At 38.1% G+C, this 15446-nt stretch overlaps 1 protein-coding gene across 1 annotated transcript in view; it reads left to right on the top strand.

Moving 5' to 3' along the window:
• Window positions 1-12929, top strand: part of EIF3A (eukaryotic translation initiation factor 3 subunit A) — a 33078-nt gene extending 20149 nt beyond the window's left edge. Inside the window, exons 15-22 of the mRNA XM_017655297.3 lie at window positions 196-318; window positions 849-1002; window positions 1577-1761; window positions 5824-5912; window positions 6514-7262; window positions 9763-9982; window positions 10761-10942; window positions 11722-12929. Of these exons, the coding sequence (XP_017510786.3) occupies window positions 196-318; window positions 849-1002; window positions 1577-1761; window positions 5824-5912; window positions 6514-7262; window positions 9763-9982; window positions 10761-10942; window positions 11722-11951 (1932 nt within the window). The 3' untranslated portion in view covers window positions 11952-12929. The remainder of the gene's footprint in view (window positions 1-195; window positions 319-848; window positions 1003-1576; window positions 1762-5823; window positions 5913-6513; window positions 7263-9762; window positions 9983-10760; window positions 10943-11721) is intronic.
• The last annotated feature ends 2517 nt before the right edge of the window (window positions 12930-15446 follow it).

Genomic DNA, 15446 nt, shown 5'->3' on the forward strand with positions numbered 1-15446 from the left:
GATCCATCTGTCCCTGATTACCTTCCTAGGGATATGTTGGCATGAATTATGATTACCCTACTTTTTTATGGCAAGATGGTAGGGGCAAAGCAGCTGCTTGTACTTTTTCAAGAGTATCTGTCAGGAATTGGGAAAATAATCAGGTAATGAATGCATGAATGCTTTGAAATTTAACTTTGTATTATGTATTTGCAGATTACTACAATGCAGCTAGAACGTGAAAAGGCTCTTGAACATAAGAATCGAATGTCACGAATGCTTGCAGATAGAGATTTATTTGTGATGCGACTCAAGGCTGCCCGACAGTCTGTGTATGAGGTGAGCTTACTGGTTTCAGGGAAATGTTCATTCATGAGCTTTTTAGTTTTGCCTCAAGTGTTTTTCTTTAACACAGGTACATTGCGTCTTGAGCTAACATTTACAATCATTCAAGTAATACTTTAATAGAGATTTTCTTGAAAATATCTTACTGGCTACTAACCAACCAATTTTTTAAACAACTTTCTGAAGGTGAAAGTAGATTGTCTTAACTTTTACTGTTGGTACAAGCTTTTGTTTACTGTTTGATTCAGAAAGGAAAAACCTAGATTGGCATTTCCTGTTAAATTCTAAATTAATCATTCAGTTTCTGAAAGCCCCACTGGATGTAGAAAGTAATGTCAACAATTACAAGTTTTAAAAATTGGCATGTGAGGAAAATAAGTCATTTGGAAATTCTGGTTTTTATACTTAAAGGTTGTTCTCTATGGTTCTAAAAAAGTTGGCAATTCCTTTATAAACTTAAAACTTACTGCTAGTTTGTAACTCTTCAAACAATTTGATTTTTTTCATAACCATTCAACTTGCAGGAAAAACTTAAACAGTTTGAGGAGCGATTAGCAGAAGAAAGGCATAATCGCTTGGAGGAACGAAAAAGGCAGCGTAAAGAAGAACGCAGAACCACCTACCACAGAGAAAAGGAAGAGGAGGAGCAGAGGAGGGCAGAAGAACAGATGCTGAAAGGTGATATGTAGACAAGATTGGAGGTGTGATAGGGCAAGGTTGGTACGTGGTCCAGTCCAGCTATCTTACTTAGAAAATACAGGAATGAGGAATCAGGGTCATTGCTTTCTTGACTGTAAGTAACTAGTTGACAGGTTCTGAGAACCTGACATTTAATTATTATCCAGTTTGTCATACGTGAGAATGTTATGTCTTGCATCATTTTATCTCTGCATTTTTGGTGTTCTTTTAAAAATTAATGCTGCCTTTTAATTTTTATCACTGTATTTTGTGTAGTATTAACATTTAATGGGGAACACATGCCAGATGAAATCTGTCACATGATCTTTATCTGGAATCCCAGATGCTCAGGAGTTGGGGAGGGTTTCCAGTATTTTAAAGTCATCACAAAACTGTTAACATTGAGCGGCATAGTGCTTGTTTGCCTGAGTACTTTATGCCCCACATCTGCTTGTAAACTATTATAAAGTTACTGAAAAGAATTTTTCTACATTATACTACCAAAAAAGTAGACCTAGCATTAGAGGGAAGATGTGGGTAGGGGGCACACTTTATAACCTAATGCATTCTGTAGAGCGTGAAGAGAGAGAGCGTGCTGAACGGGCAAAACGTGAGGAAGAGCTACGAGAATATCAGGAGCGGGTCAAGAAATTAGAAGAAGTAGAAAGGAAAAAACGCCAAAGAGAGTTGGAAATTGAAGAAAGGGAACGTCGTCGAGAGGAAGAGAGAAGACTTGGTGAAGATCCACTTTATAGAAAGGTGAGTGTAGAAATTATTGTTGTGTTTATGTAATGTGTGTATATCAGCTAATTCTCTTCTGTGATCTGTATGTCAGTATATTGGGTCAGTGTTTTAAATTGGTAATTCTGTGTCTCTTTGAAGTCCAGTATTCTTTTAGCAAAGCTGGGATTTTTAGACTTCAATTTAGAAAAATAATTTCAAGTAAGAATGAACCTCATACAACTGAGTATTTGAGAAAACAAAACTCATTGGTACTGGAAGAGGGACTGTCTACATTCCTTGAAAGGGGTTACTATGAATTTTAAGAATGAAGTGAATTCTCTAATGTTATCCTTGTTACTCAGAGAAGGGTCTGGTGCACCAGCATGCCCTGGGAGCTTATTAGAAATGCAGAATCTCAGGCTCAATGCCAAACCTTCTGAATCAGAACCTTTACTCAATGAGATTCCTAAGGGATTCAAATACTGCTGTCAGTATTTATTTTTGGTATCCACTCATGTCCAAAACTGACCTGTGTTTCCCCCTCTCTAGCTTATCTTTAATTCCCTCTCCTGATTGGTGGCCCCATTACCCACTTAATCACAGAATTTTGAATTCATGTACCCTCCCTCTCCTTTCTGTCCCTACATTCCTGCCTTAATTTGGATTTTTCTACTGCCTGTATTCCTGGTCCCCATAGTGTTCACCTTGATCATAGTCTTCCCCTAGCATCAGCCCTTGCTTTATATCTTGATCCACTTGATTTTTTGTAATGCTTATTTGATTGCTTCACCTGCTGTTGGTTTTCAAACCTTCCTTTGGTTGATACTTAGAGCCAGACGTAAAACATGCCTTGAGCAGTCTAGGCCTTTCATGTTTCTGCTTTTTTTGTTAGCTTCATTTGTCACCGTTTTCTTCTTAGTCACCTATATACTCTAGCTATTCTGAACTAACTTTGTTCCTTATCACTTATCACGTGGCTGTGGTATCACCTGCTTGCTCTTTGTTTGCTCTGGGATTTCCCATCCTCCTCTTAAAATATTCCTTATTTTCTAAGGTTAAGAGGTAAATAACTGGAGGATATCTTGCTTGCTTTTTCTCCACTCCTTTATCTGTGTGCCACACCTGTATCAAAGGCTTATCTTTTTTGGAGGATGAGCTACTGAGTTATATATGTAGTCTTTGATTTCTTTTTGTGTAATGTATGTGGCTATATTTTTGGTTTGTTACTTTTGTTTATAATTGGTCTTTATTCTCTTGCTCTCAGTGAATGTGGCTTGTATGGGTCCTAATATTTTGGGATTTCATGCATTTTTCCCTTGTGTCCTAAAACGTCAGATTTTTATGATGTTTCTTTTCCTGTTGGGCATAAAGTTGTATGTATGAAATCAGAACTGTTGTATTATTTCATTTAAATTGTTATATTCTGTTAATTTTTGGGAGCTTCATCTTCTGAAGAAAGGTAACTTAACCTGCTGTGGTTATGGGTTTCCCCTTTTTTTTCCTTTTAGTTATTTATCTTTCTCTTCATTTTCAACCTTCTTTTTTTCTACTTTGTGCCTCTACCTTCCCTTTCACTTTGAGAGTCTTAGTTGTATAAATTAATATTTAACAAGGTAGCTATGATACTGGGTTTTATTCCCAACATTTGGTTTGGAGCTTTTTAGTTGCTTTCAGTTCCTGCCATCCCTTTCTTTAAATCAAACTTTGGTTTTATTGCAATAAGGTGAATATTTCTATCTCCAGATCACTAAAACATGTTGTCTTCCTACTTAGGACTTTTTAAGTTTTATGGCCACATTGCAAAGATGACTGAGTTTCAGAAGATGTTTACAATTGTATCACATTTTCCCCTTTGCAGACATTTTGTCCTTTTGCAGGTTGTCACTTTCTTTAGAATGTCTTTGTGTATGTCTCAGAAGTTTTGTTTTTTCTCACAGTTTAATAATGGTTCAGTGGTTTAGCCAGTTAAGAATCCTCCTCTCTCAGAAGTTGAGAGACCTGTACTGTCCTGGTACATGGTGAATGGGGTGGTGTCTTGTTAATAGTCTAGGTCTTGTTACTTCTATAGATGCTATTTTATTCTTGGAAGTTTTTAGAATTTTCTCTATCCTGGGAAAAAGGGTGAAGGGAGTTTCTCTACCAGGAGTAGGTTTGAGTGCCTATGTATTTGGTCTCCATTAGCCATCCATTCAGCCCGGTGCTCTTAGAATCAGAGGATTCCATTTTCATAGAGAAGATAGGAGTTCTCTAACTTTGGGAAATTTTTTCTCCCTCTGTTCTTTTCAAAGGCCTTTTTCTCCTAATGTTTTACTTTTTTCATCTCTGCCCTTTTGTAGCTGGTTCTCTGAAATGCTTGTTCAGTTTATATATTTGTCAACAGGGCCCTCTGCTGTTTGGTTTACCAACTGGCTTAAGATTTTTTAAGTTAATCATGTTAATTTTTTAGAATTTGTTTAATGGCTATCATAGCCACTCCTAAAATCTCTTGACGTTCTAATATTTGTACTAAAACTTCTAGTAACTTGAATTATTTGTTGAGTTTAATTTGCAGGGTGAGTGTGAATGGTGGCAGAAACTTGGTCTTCTGGGTGTGAATTGTAGTGTCCGTAAGTTTACATGAATAGTTGAGTTCATATTTTCTCCCACAGTGGTCACTTAGGAAAGTCTTTTATAGAACAACCCCACCTTAATACATGGCCAGATAACAAGGCATCACAGCTACTGACTCTGGGCCCTTTTTTTTTCCTTTTTGGTACCGAAAGTTAAATTTTTTAGCAGTGTGTATCCAGATTATTTTACAAAATATAATTACCACAAAGAAAAAGACTGACTATATAACTTAGAATTAAATAATGCTCAACTATCTTAACTTTGGCCCTGCTTTACATAGTGCTGTGAAGTTATGATGTGTTCTGGATGTTTTCAAGTTGCAGATGCTTCTGGTTAGCTAGAAAAATAGAAATAGAGAAGTCAGAGCTGATAATCTAGTGAAAACATTTTTTGCCAGCTCATATGAATCTCAGATTTTTTTTTTTACTTATCAGTAAATTTAAATTGTACTTCTTTGGGAAGAATTCTTAAGTATCTATGACTCTTACCACAAAGGAATTCTTAGAGCCATCTTTGAAATATAGGTGCATGGCCTGCATGATCACGGTTTGGAAGTCAACAGGAAAAAATGATACGTGATCCTAGAAATGTCATTCATTCATTCATCTACTGAAAAATTTTACAAAATGCTATGTGTGCACTGTCCTAGGAACCAGATTTAGCAGTGGAAAAAACATAGTAAAAAAAAAACCTTGCCCTCAAAAAGCTTACATTCTAGTGATACTACTATGATAAAAATGCTGGGCCCATTTTTGTCTTAGCACTAGTAGTTATTGGAGGGTTTGTTGCCACGGCACGTTTAAATAATGGCCGTCTTATTTACCTACTTGGGATTGTAGTTTTCTCAACTTTGTTAGATATTTATTTTAGTCCTCTCAGCCCACCCTTAGATCTTGTGTTTTTATCTCCCAGGGTGATCTTATTTGTCTGATTGTGGCCTTAGGTTACCTTTATAGAAGCAGTCAAGCTGTGTCAGAGGTGTTTGTCATTAAAATTGTGTGCATTGTTCTGTACAAAGGATTGTACCACATTTACATTTTCACTGTAAAGGTGTTGAGTATCTCCCTACACCCTTTCGATAACTTCTAATTATGGCATAATAATTGAAGAGGGAAATGCTTTTTATTGAACCATTCCTAATTAGACATTTCATTTACTTCATCTCTGTTTAGTAGGCATTATGATGTATGTTTTTTCACATAATCTCAAAAGAATTTTTAGGTTTATGGAAATCTGTGGACGTTTTAATGGTTCTGGGGATGCCACCAGATTGCTTTCTGATGGTGTTTTATAAATTTATAAAGCCACCTACAATATGTGAGAATACCAAGTCACTGTACTGCCAGGCTGATTTCAGGTTAAAAACCAGAATTTTAAAACATGCTTATATTTAAAGACTTAGTATTATTTAAACTTTTAATGATAATAACAGTAGTAGTAAATAAGTATTGCCAATGGAGTGCCTCTCATATACTTTGGTGAATGTAGGACTCTCGTTGGGGAGATAGAGATTCAGAAGGCACATGGAGAAAAGGACCTGAAGTAGACTCTGAGTGGAGAAGAGGCCCACCGGAGAAGTAAGTAGAGCAAAGGGAAATAGTCAGTCGTGGGCCCTGTAGGGCCCTGTGGAGGGGTGCAAAAAGGAGAGCCATGAAGAATTTTATGCATGTCTGTTACTGAAATGTTTCTGGTAGTTTTACTTCAACACTGCTATAATTACTGACTTTTAAACATCTTGAAGAATAAGTGCTTCAGATTTTTTTATTCCCTAATCAAATAGTATTAAGGTTAGAGTAAGAACGAACAATTCCACAACATAATTTTTTTTCCTTTAAATTTCTCAAGTAAATTGAACCATCCTTTAAAATAACCGCTAATGAGAGGCAAGACTGCTGGTCAAACTCCTATGCAGAAATTAAGTTTTGAAAGCTCATAATAATAGATTTAGTTTTTTGCCAAGATACTCCTGGTGAAGGGCAGATAGCTTTTTTTAAGCAGATGTCTGCTTATTGGTTTATTTTTTATTTATTTTTTATCAGGAGAACATATTCTTTTAGAACTAGGATTAATGTATTTAGACCAAAGTGAATTTTTTTAAAGCAAGTGAAATAATTGCCAAAAAGATAATGTGCTTTTTAGAACATGTACTCTTAAAATGATTGGCTTGTTGCACTGTAGGGATTGGAGACGTGGAGAAGGGCGGGATGAGGAGAGGCCTCACAGAAGAGATGAAGATCGACCAAGGCATTTGGGGGATGATGAAGAGAGAGAGTCTTCTCTTAGACCAGATGATGAGCGGACTCCCCGGCGTGGCCTGGATGATGACAGAGGCCCTAGACGTGGTCCCGATGAAGATAGGTTCTCTCGTCGTGGGGTGGATGATGACCGGCCTTCCTGGCGTAGTGCAGATGATGACAGACCTCCCCGACGAACTGGCGATGAGGACAGGGGAAGTTGGCGTCATATGGATGATGATAGACCACCCAGACGAGGACTGGATGAGGACAGAGGAAGCTGGCGGACAGCTGATGAGGACAGAGGACCGAGACGTGGACTGGAGGAGGACCGGGGGCCACGGCGAGGAGGTGCTGATGATGAGCGGTCTTCCTGGCGTAATGCAGACGAAGATCGGGGTCCCAGGCGGGGCATGGATGATGACCGGGGTCCCAGGCGGAGCATGGATGATGACCGGGGTCCCAGGCGGGGCATGGATGATGACCGGGGTCCCAGGCGTGGGTTGGATGATGATCGAGGACCTTGGAGGAATACCGATGATGACAGAATTTCCCGGCGCAGTGCAGATGACGACAGGGGGCCTTGGAGAAACATGGAGGATGATCGGATTTCAAGACGGGCTGACGACGATCGGATTCCCAGACGGGGCGATGACTCAAGACCTGGTCCCTGGAGACCATTTGTCAAACCAGGTAAAATTCTGGCATCCAGAAAATCAGACTGGAAACCTTATATAGAATCTGCTCGATGTGTTTACAAATAGAAAGTGATGTTTTACGTGAGCTTAATCTGCACTGTTTTGTAGATGATGATAGGCTATTTCAAACAAGGAACATCTTGAATGACTAATTACATTTTGATTTTTTAATTAAAAATCATTACTTTTCAGCCGAAAAATATCAAATTTTAGTGGCTGAATGATAGAGATTGGGCTGTATTACTAGTTTCTTGATAAGGTGGCTTTTTTTTCTTTCCTTGAATGACTAGTGATTTGCGTGTCAAGAACTTGTCTTGGACAACCCACATACCAAAACAAATTAAGTAACTTCACCTCTTTTTCTGGTTTGGTGATGTCACATGCTTTGTTTTCTTTCTGCCTTGTTGACTGCTTCTTTGAGGACTCTTCTTGGGCATGTCCCTTAACGGGATATTCTTCAGGTTTCTGTCCTGGACCAGCCTCCTCAGATAAATAATGAAATACAAAATAAAATTCCCAAACATTTGTCTGTACTCATATCAGCTGTGGGATTTTGCTTATGGGTAGAGCTCATTTCCTTATTTTCTCATTTCTCAGTCTTGGGCCTATACTCATCTTTCCATACTTTATTATTCTTGAGCAAAAGTATACAAATTTTTGACTTCCATTCATGTCTTCTCCAGATGACTTTTCCTTACCTTCAGACCTGGGTTCCTAGCTGCATATAGCGCATCTTTACCTTGAAGTGTTACGCAATCAAACTATCAAAAATGAATTCACACACAACATGCCTCCTGCTCTTTAGGGCCACCACTGTCCATCTAATTGTACAAGCTAGAAATCTTTGAGTTCTGTGTTCTCTTTTCCTGCTTTGTGTTAAATCTTTCATTTAGTTCAGTTCTGTTTTTTTCAATGTTCCCTAAATCTGACCACTTCTCTGTTCCCCCTGCATGTACATGGGTCTGGGCCCATTCTTTCTTTGAAGTCTTGCTTCTGTTCTCTGCTTTCCCACTCACAATTCTAGTTTTTGTGCAATGACCAGAGTGATCCATTCTAAATGGAAATTTAAGTGAGCAGCTTCTTTGCCTTTAACCTTAGTGGTTCCTGTTGCATACTTCGTTCTCTTCTAGTCTCATTTCACTTCACTGACTAACTGTGTGACTTTGGGTAAGCCACTTAGCTTTTTAGTACCTTGTGCAAAGTGGGGATAACAGTATTAGTAGACTCATTAATTCACCAAAGTTAAGTTTTATAAAGTCCCTGTGAATACTGATCCATTGCTCCTAGGGGAAGTGAAAGGCTAGGTTCCTGTGAGCCTTCAGGTCACAGCATTTTTGTCAACCAATCAATACATAACCTTGTTTTATGTGTTTCTATTGAAAGATAACCTTATTTAATATAATTATCATTTCAGTAACATTGACCCATGGCCAGCAGCACTGTAACTCATTCCTGAATGAAGCTTATCTAACACATGTATAGCCTCTAAGGCACATCCATTGCCTTGTGCTTGGGAACAATAGGCAGCACTTGAGCACAATGCTTGGGGACAATTTTAAACAGTGAAATCACCCCCCAAAAAGTGCAAAAATGTGGCAGTAAATAAGACCACCAAAAGTACACTTTAGTTTATAAAGTGTGACTGAAGCAAGAAGACAGAGCATTGCTTTATTCAACCTCAGCTGAGAACATGCTTGTAGGCAACTCGTATTTCACCTCTCTGCATGTGTCTAGAGTGACAGTAAAAGTGCTTGAGTATTAATTTTAGGGTTACAAATCAATTTTAGCAAGTAGACAAATCAGTCTACTTAGGATATAACTGAATGAGTCACAATACACAGATGGTTTAGAATATGCTGTGGCACATGGTATAATAAATGTTAGTGACAGTAATAATTAGCCTTGCAGCTGTAATACATTTTCATCGAATCTCTGCTCCTCTGGCCTCTTTGTATGTGTATGTGTGTACACATTCACATCCAATCCTAGATTGGATATCCCATGGCTAAATGAGATACTGGGTAGGGTCAAAGGATTTATCCTTGTGTCATGACTGCATGGACTGTAAGTGGTGGAGGGCAGAAATAGAGTCGTTTGGGTTATAAAGGTTTTGAAAATGTAAGCTATAAATGAGCTCATAATTGGGGCTCTGTCTTGCAGAGCTCTAGCTCCTGCCTGTTGACCTTTAAGTGTATTGCTTAAAATGAGTTTTTTTTCCGTAGCATTTTTAAACCCCAAACCTCTGCATATGGAACACACAACCCAGGCTTTAATTAGTTGCCTCCATGTTTGGAAAACAGTGATAGGTAGTCATGTAGTGTACTGGTGATTCTCTGAGATGAGGTAAACGGGTTTAGTTTTTTTTTTTTTTAAATATGGTTGGAGTGTCCTAAATTAGCATTTAGAATGGTGGTGGATTAATACCTACACAAAGATACCAGTTTATCCTTATCTGTTTCTTGAGGGGAATGTTTTTTTGCTTCTTTAAAAAATAGGTGGATGGAGAGAGAAAGAAAAAGCCAGAGAAGAGAGTTGGGGTCCACCTCGAGAATCAAGACCATCTGAAGAACGTGAATGGGATAGAGAAAAAGAGAGAGAGAGAGAAAATCAAGAACACGAGGAGAATGACAAGGACCCGGAGAGAGAAAGAGACAGAGAGAGAGAGAGGGATAGAGAGAGAGATGGGGATCGAGACGATCGCTTCAGACGACCTAGGTTTGATATTCTGATTAAAGCTCTTTGTAAAAGACGTGCAGCTAGGATTTGCATAACTTCTTTCCTGTGTATTCCCAACAACTTTTGAGAAACAGTTCTCTGCATTCCTCCCCACTGCCCAAATTTATTTGTTAGAACTGTTGTGTAGTACATGTTTTAAAGAATTTTAGGGGTTCTCTAATTGAATGTTCCTTCTTAACAAAGTGAGAAACTGGAGGCTGGAGCAGTGTGACTGTCCAATGATTGTGTAATTCTTTGGTAATAGAACCAGTCCAGGTATCTTTACCAGCCCTTTGCCTTTTCCTTGTGGTCAGTCAGTTTTATAATTACAAAATGCCGCTTAACCTTTATTAGTGGTAACGGTTTCTAGCTTGCTCCCTCTGGCCAGAGTGGTTTTGTACTAAGTGTAGACCAGCACTGCTCAATTTGTACAAGGATGAAATGTCCTCTATCTGTAATGTCCAATATGGTAGTCAGCAGTCCCATGTGGCTATTGTGCATTTGGAACATGGTTAGTACTGCTGAAGGGGGGTGTCTTGGTTTTTAGTTCAAATTTAAGTAGTTACATATAGGTAGTGGCTACTGTGTTGGACGGCACAGATCCAGGTGTTCATTTGACCCATGCCTGAGGCATCCGATAAGAGGTCAAGTTAGAAATTTAAACTTGATACCTGTTTCAGTACTAAACACTCTGAGCACCAACTTGAACATGATATATTCACTTAAAATTACCCATGTAGTCTTCACAGATCTTAACAGGGCATTTTGATGGCTGTAGGGATGAAGGTGGCTGGAGAAGAGGACCAGCTGAGGAATCTTCGAGCTGGAGAGATTCTGCTCGCCGAGATGATCGGGATAGGGATGACCGTCGCCGTGACAGGGATGATCGCCGTGATCTGAGAGAGAGACGAGATGACAGAGACCGAAGAGGGCCTCCTCTCAGATCTGAACGCGAAGAAGGTATAGGTGCTCCACACAACTGCTGAACTATCCCATAATTTCTTGGGGGGATTTGGAGTTTTACTTAATCATCTCATAAATTTGTACAGATAACAAAAAATAGGGGGTATCTATTCAGTTTGGAATTTACAGTTCTCAGTGGCCGCTCTAAAGTTAGCTCATCCCTAAGTTCAAAGTATAGTAGTAGACAAATTGGAATAGTGAGCAGTATAGAGAGAGATTAAAAACAAGGGTAGAATTTATCGTTTGTTTCAGAGTAAGGTCCTTATAGACAAGCACAAGGTGCAAACATTCTTTCTCTAAAAGTGTAATAATTGAAACTTCCTAAAAAACACTTGTAATGTTTAAATGACTGTTGGCCTTCAGTAGTTGTTATACAACCTGTTAATATTTCATTTGTGCAACTAGATTATAAGGTTATTTCTTAGTACTAATGAAAAATATTCTTATGGTAATCTGCTGTTAAAATTTAAACCTTTAAAAATTTTCACTCAGCCAGCTTTTGTCATGTCTTAAATTATTTTAATAGTTAGGACTCTTCCTACAGTAATTTCTTCTTGTTTGCAAATCTTAGTTACATCTGTAAGTCTGTGTATTTTATGGGTTTTGTCAGAAGTTGTATCAAAATCGTGTTAAAATATATTTAGTTCTCATTGGTTTTTAATGGAGAGTCTATTTTATCTTCAGGGGATTTCTGAGGCATTCCTTCTGCTGAAGTTCTGTTTGGTCTAAGCCAATAGAATACAGTACATACTTACCCTTTTTCTTAAACTTTTTAGTAAGTTCTTGGAGACGTACTGATGAAAGGAAAGATGACAGGGGAGAAGAACGGGATGCCCCTCGTCGTGTTCCTCCCCCGGCTCTTTCAAGAGACCGAGACAGAGATCGAGACCGAGAAAGAGAAGGTGAGAAGGAGAAGGCCTCATGGAGAGCTGAGAAAGATAAGGAAGCTCTTCGTCGTACTAAAAATGAGACTGATGAAGATGGATGGACCACAGTACGACGTTAAGCCTCAAGTAATGGATTCAGACGTCTTACATAGGTTTGATCACATCCAAGGATTATTATAGTGAGCTTCAACCAGTCTAAATTGGATTCTTTAATGTTGTCTCACCATAACAAAAAGCATGAACTGTATTAATCCTATATAATAGATTGATCAGGCACCACATCCACAGAAGGTTAGGAAACCATGCCATTTTCTGGAATTGGTGTTGCATTATTTCATCAATCATTTGTTTACAAAAAAAACCCTAAAAAATAAATTTTAAATGTGAACCCTTCAGGTATTGAGTAATATCTGTATCTTGGTATAGAACTGATCTTTTTTCTTTTGATTTTAAAATACTATATTTGGAATGAGGTAAGGTTCTGTTACAGAAAAAAATGTATTTGAAGACTGAAGCAGGGAGCTGAAACAATTTTCACTATTAGCAGTTGAGACATACCTCTATAGGTATTTTGAGGTATTTACTATTAACTAAATTTAGAAAGTTTTTAGGTTCATCATAAGTTCAGTAAACATTACAAACATTGGATACAATGGGAGAGTTCTGTTGATTTTACTTGCGAGAAGGTGAGTATAAAGCAATTTGCAGTTGTACTGAAAAGAAAGAACACTGCTCAAGTGTGAATCCGAAACAGTTAAAGCTTTTTTAAGTTTTAAAGCATTTGGTAAACTGTTGCTGAGTTTTTTGTGTTGCCAATAGCAAACTGCTTTTCCGTTATTGGAGACTTCATGCCTTTCAAGCATTTTAAATATGACAATATTTATAAATGTGTGGTTTGAAGGAATTGTTTAAATTCTTTTTCCTAATTTTCTTCAGGATAGATCCTTTCAACAAATAATTTGTAGTAATGACTGTGTTGACTTCAATTTTGGAATGTAGTAGCTATGTTAAAGATGAACTATTTGGTCTTATTGAAGCCAACACAGAACTTGCTGCTGTGTTTTTTCTTCTATGATAAATAAAATACTTACAGAATTTGTTTAGTGTTGATGTGTGGTTATAGTCAAAGTGTTTTGTTTATAATGGCAAGTTTGCATATTCAGTTGAGTTTGTTATTTTACTTGAACTTTACCAGTAAATATCTCAGTGTTTAGTAGCAAAGAAAATAATCTAAATATAGCAGAAAGCAAATGTGCTAGGATGTCTTTCCTAATACATCCGCCTCCATTAACTGAGGGCCCCTTTGCTTCTTGGTGATGCTGTTCTCTGAGCTTGTGTGCGTGTGTGTGTGTTGTATCGCATCATCTTGGGTTTTCCCCTGAAGGTAGAAAAATCATAACTTCAGAGAATGTTGCAAATTTATAGTGGTTGTTGACATTTAACATTATTTCAGTTACTGAATAGTAGTGAGAATTCCCATTGGTACAGCTGTAACGCCAGAAGAGGGAGTGTTGATGCCTTCATACTTTGTTAAATAATCAGATGCAGCCTTCTCTGTTACAATTTACCTATGATGGCAACTATTTTTGTAAACATTTAATATATTTCAGAATGGAGTCTTAAAAGGTCTTTTGTGGGGAGAGAGCCTTCTCATATGTGACAAAGAACTTGGGGCAGTGACCTGCTCTGAGTGTTAAGTTACTAGAGCAGGGCATCACAGATTGGCCCCAACAGACATTTCATTTAAGTTGATTAAATTGTTTATGTGAGTTAAGAGTGCATGTCTGATAGGTTTCCAGGCTAGTCGGTAAACCCACACTTCTGCCAGGAACCTTTCCCAGACCTACTGTTCTCCCATGCTGTTTGTCCTGTGAGTCAGAATCCAGATCTTTGTCCTCGGGGTCAAAATCCAGAGGACAGGATGAAGGCAGGAGTCTGCTGCTGCTCTGTGGTCCTGCACTTAACTTTTCACTCCTAATACCTCATAGCCTTCCCCTACTCCCCCAGTATTTATTCACAGGTGTCAAAGGAGAACTGAACATGTTAATGCATGTTGAGCTGAGCCTACATGTTAATGCATAGAATGTATTCCATGTTCCCAGTGGCTTCTGCACTTTTAAGTGAGAATACCATTTCTATTAATACAGGTGGATCTGAGGATGGAAGACATTGGCCTCCAAAAAGACTATATACCATTAGTTGTCTGTAGTGGCTACCAGGAAGAAGGCGGCTTCAGTATATGTGGTTGTCTTTATGTCAAGGACTACCTGTGTTTTTTTACCAAAGATATTTTGGCTGTAGATCAATTTATAATTTCACGCATCTAATTGATACAATGGGATACTATGGAAGGAATGCATCTCATGTGGCTAACAACAGACTAGAAAATTAGGACTGACACTGAAACTTCTTTGCTTGAAGTACATGTATTTGTGGTACAGTTTTGAAATATGTAATTTTGGCTTTCTCGTAGTAAATCTATGCCAAAAGTTGTAATCAAAGTTAGTAATTATGCAGCTTCCAAAAAGGACTTCATAAGAAAGAACAAAATTAGAGGAAATTAAGCTACTGGGAATGTCTTTATAGAAAAGGACATTAAGGCAATCTATGCCTCCACAATTGGTAAAAGCTCTTTGAGGATTCCACATATTGTTTTGGATTTAGCCAAATACATGCAGCATGTACGAATAGAAGTAATTGTCACACTGATCACACCGATTATTTTATGCTTTTACACTTCGAAAAATGGGTTTCATTTGCCCTAACTTTTGTAATTGTTTAAAGTTTATTTCAGATTGAGTTCTAAAGTTGCTTTTAAATGTATTAGATTGTGGTTAGTATATTTTTCATAAGAGATGACTAGAAAATTAACTGTAGTAATGGTCTGTGCTCGTGCTTTAACTCCCAGCATTTTGCTAACTGAGAAAGGGGTAAATTTGAGGGGTAATGGTCAGAGTATCAAGCTCATATTAGGGGCATCCTATCACCAAGGGCTTCTCATATTGAAGATACATTAAAACCACATGCCTGAGACCTGGACACACACAGTCTATAATTCAGCTCTTTAAAAATGCTGTGTAGCTGCCTGCCTAGTCCTAGTCTGGAGAATGCACTCCTCTGTTTATGGTGACTCTTAAAAATGTAGATGGAGCAGTGGGAGAGGTGACATGAATTCACACTGACTTAAAAGCTATCCCAAAAGCAAAACTGAACTGGTGTATTTTCTAGCATTAAACAAAATAATAATAATGTGGTTTTATTAAGGTACTTGAATTCCCAATTTGAAGGTCTCTGGGCTGGGCCAGACAAGTGGCAGTGGATTTCTTCTGGCCAAGAAACCATTTCCCCACATGCCTCCCTCCCGCTTCATAGTGATGCACCTCCTTTCACCAAAAAGGCTTACAGCTACCTAATGTTATTACACCTGCTTCAATTATACTTTCAAAGGAGTGTTCAGATCTAGCCAACTTGCTGCGGAGGAACTTAGCTGTGTAATGTGAAAGCAGTCTAATTTCCAGTAACTTCCTACTAGGGTCTTTCAGACTAAATCTCTTGCTGGTATTTTCAGATAGTGGTGCATTTTGTACATTCCAGGTGAATTCAGCTTAATTTTC

The sequence above is a fragment of the Manis javanica genome, chromosome 7 (genome assembly GCF_040802235.1).
Source record: "Manis javanica isolate MJ-LG chromosome 7, MJ_LKY, whole genome shotgun sequence".
In the NCBI taxonomy this organism is placed as follows: domain Eukaryota; kingdom Metazoa; phylum Chordata; class Mammalia; order Pholidota; family Manidae; genus Manis; species Manis javanica.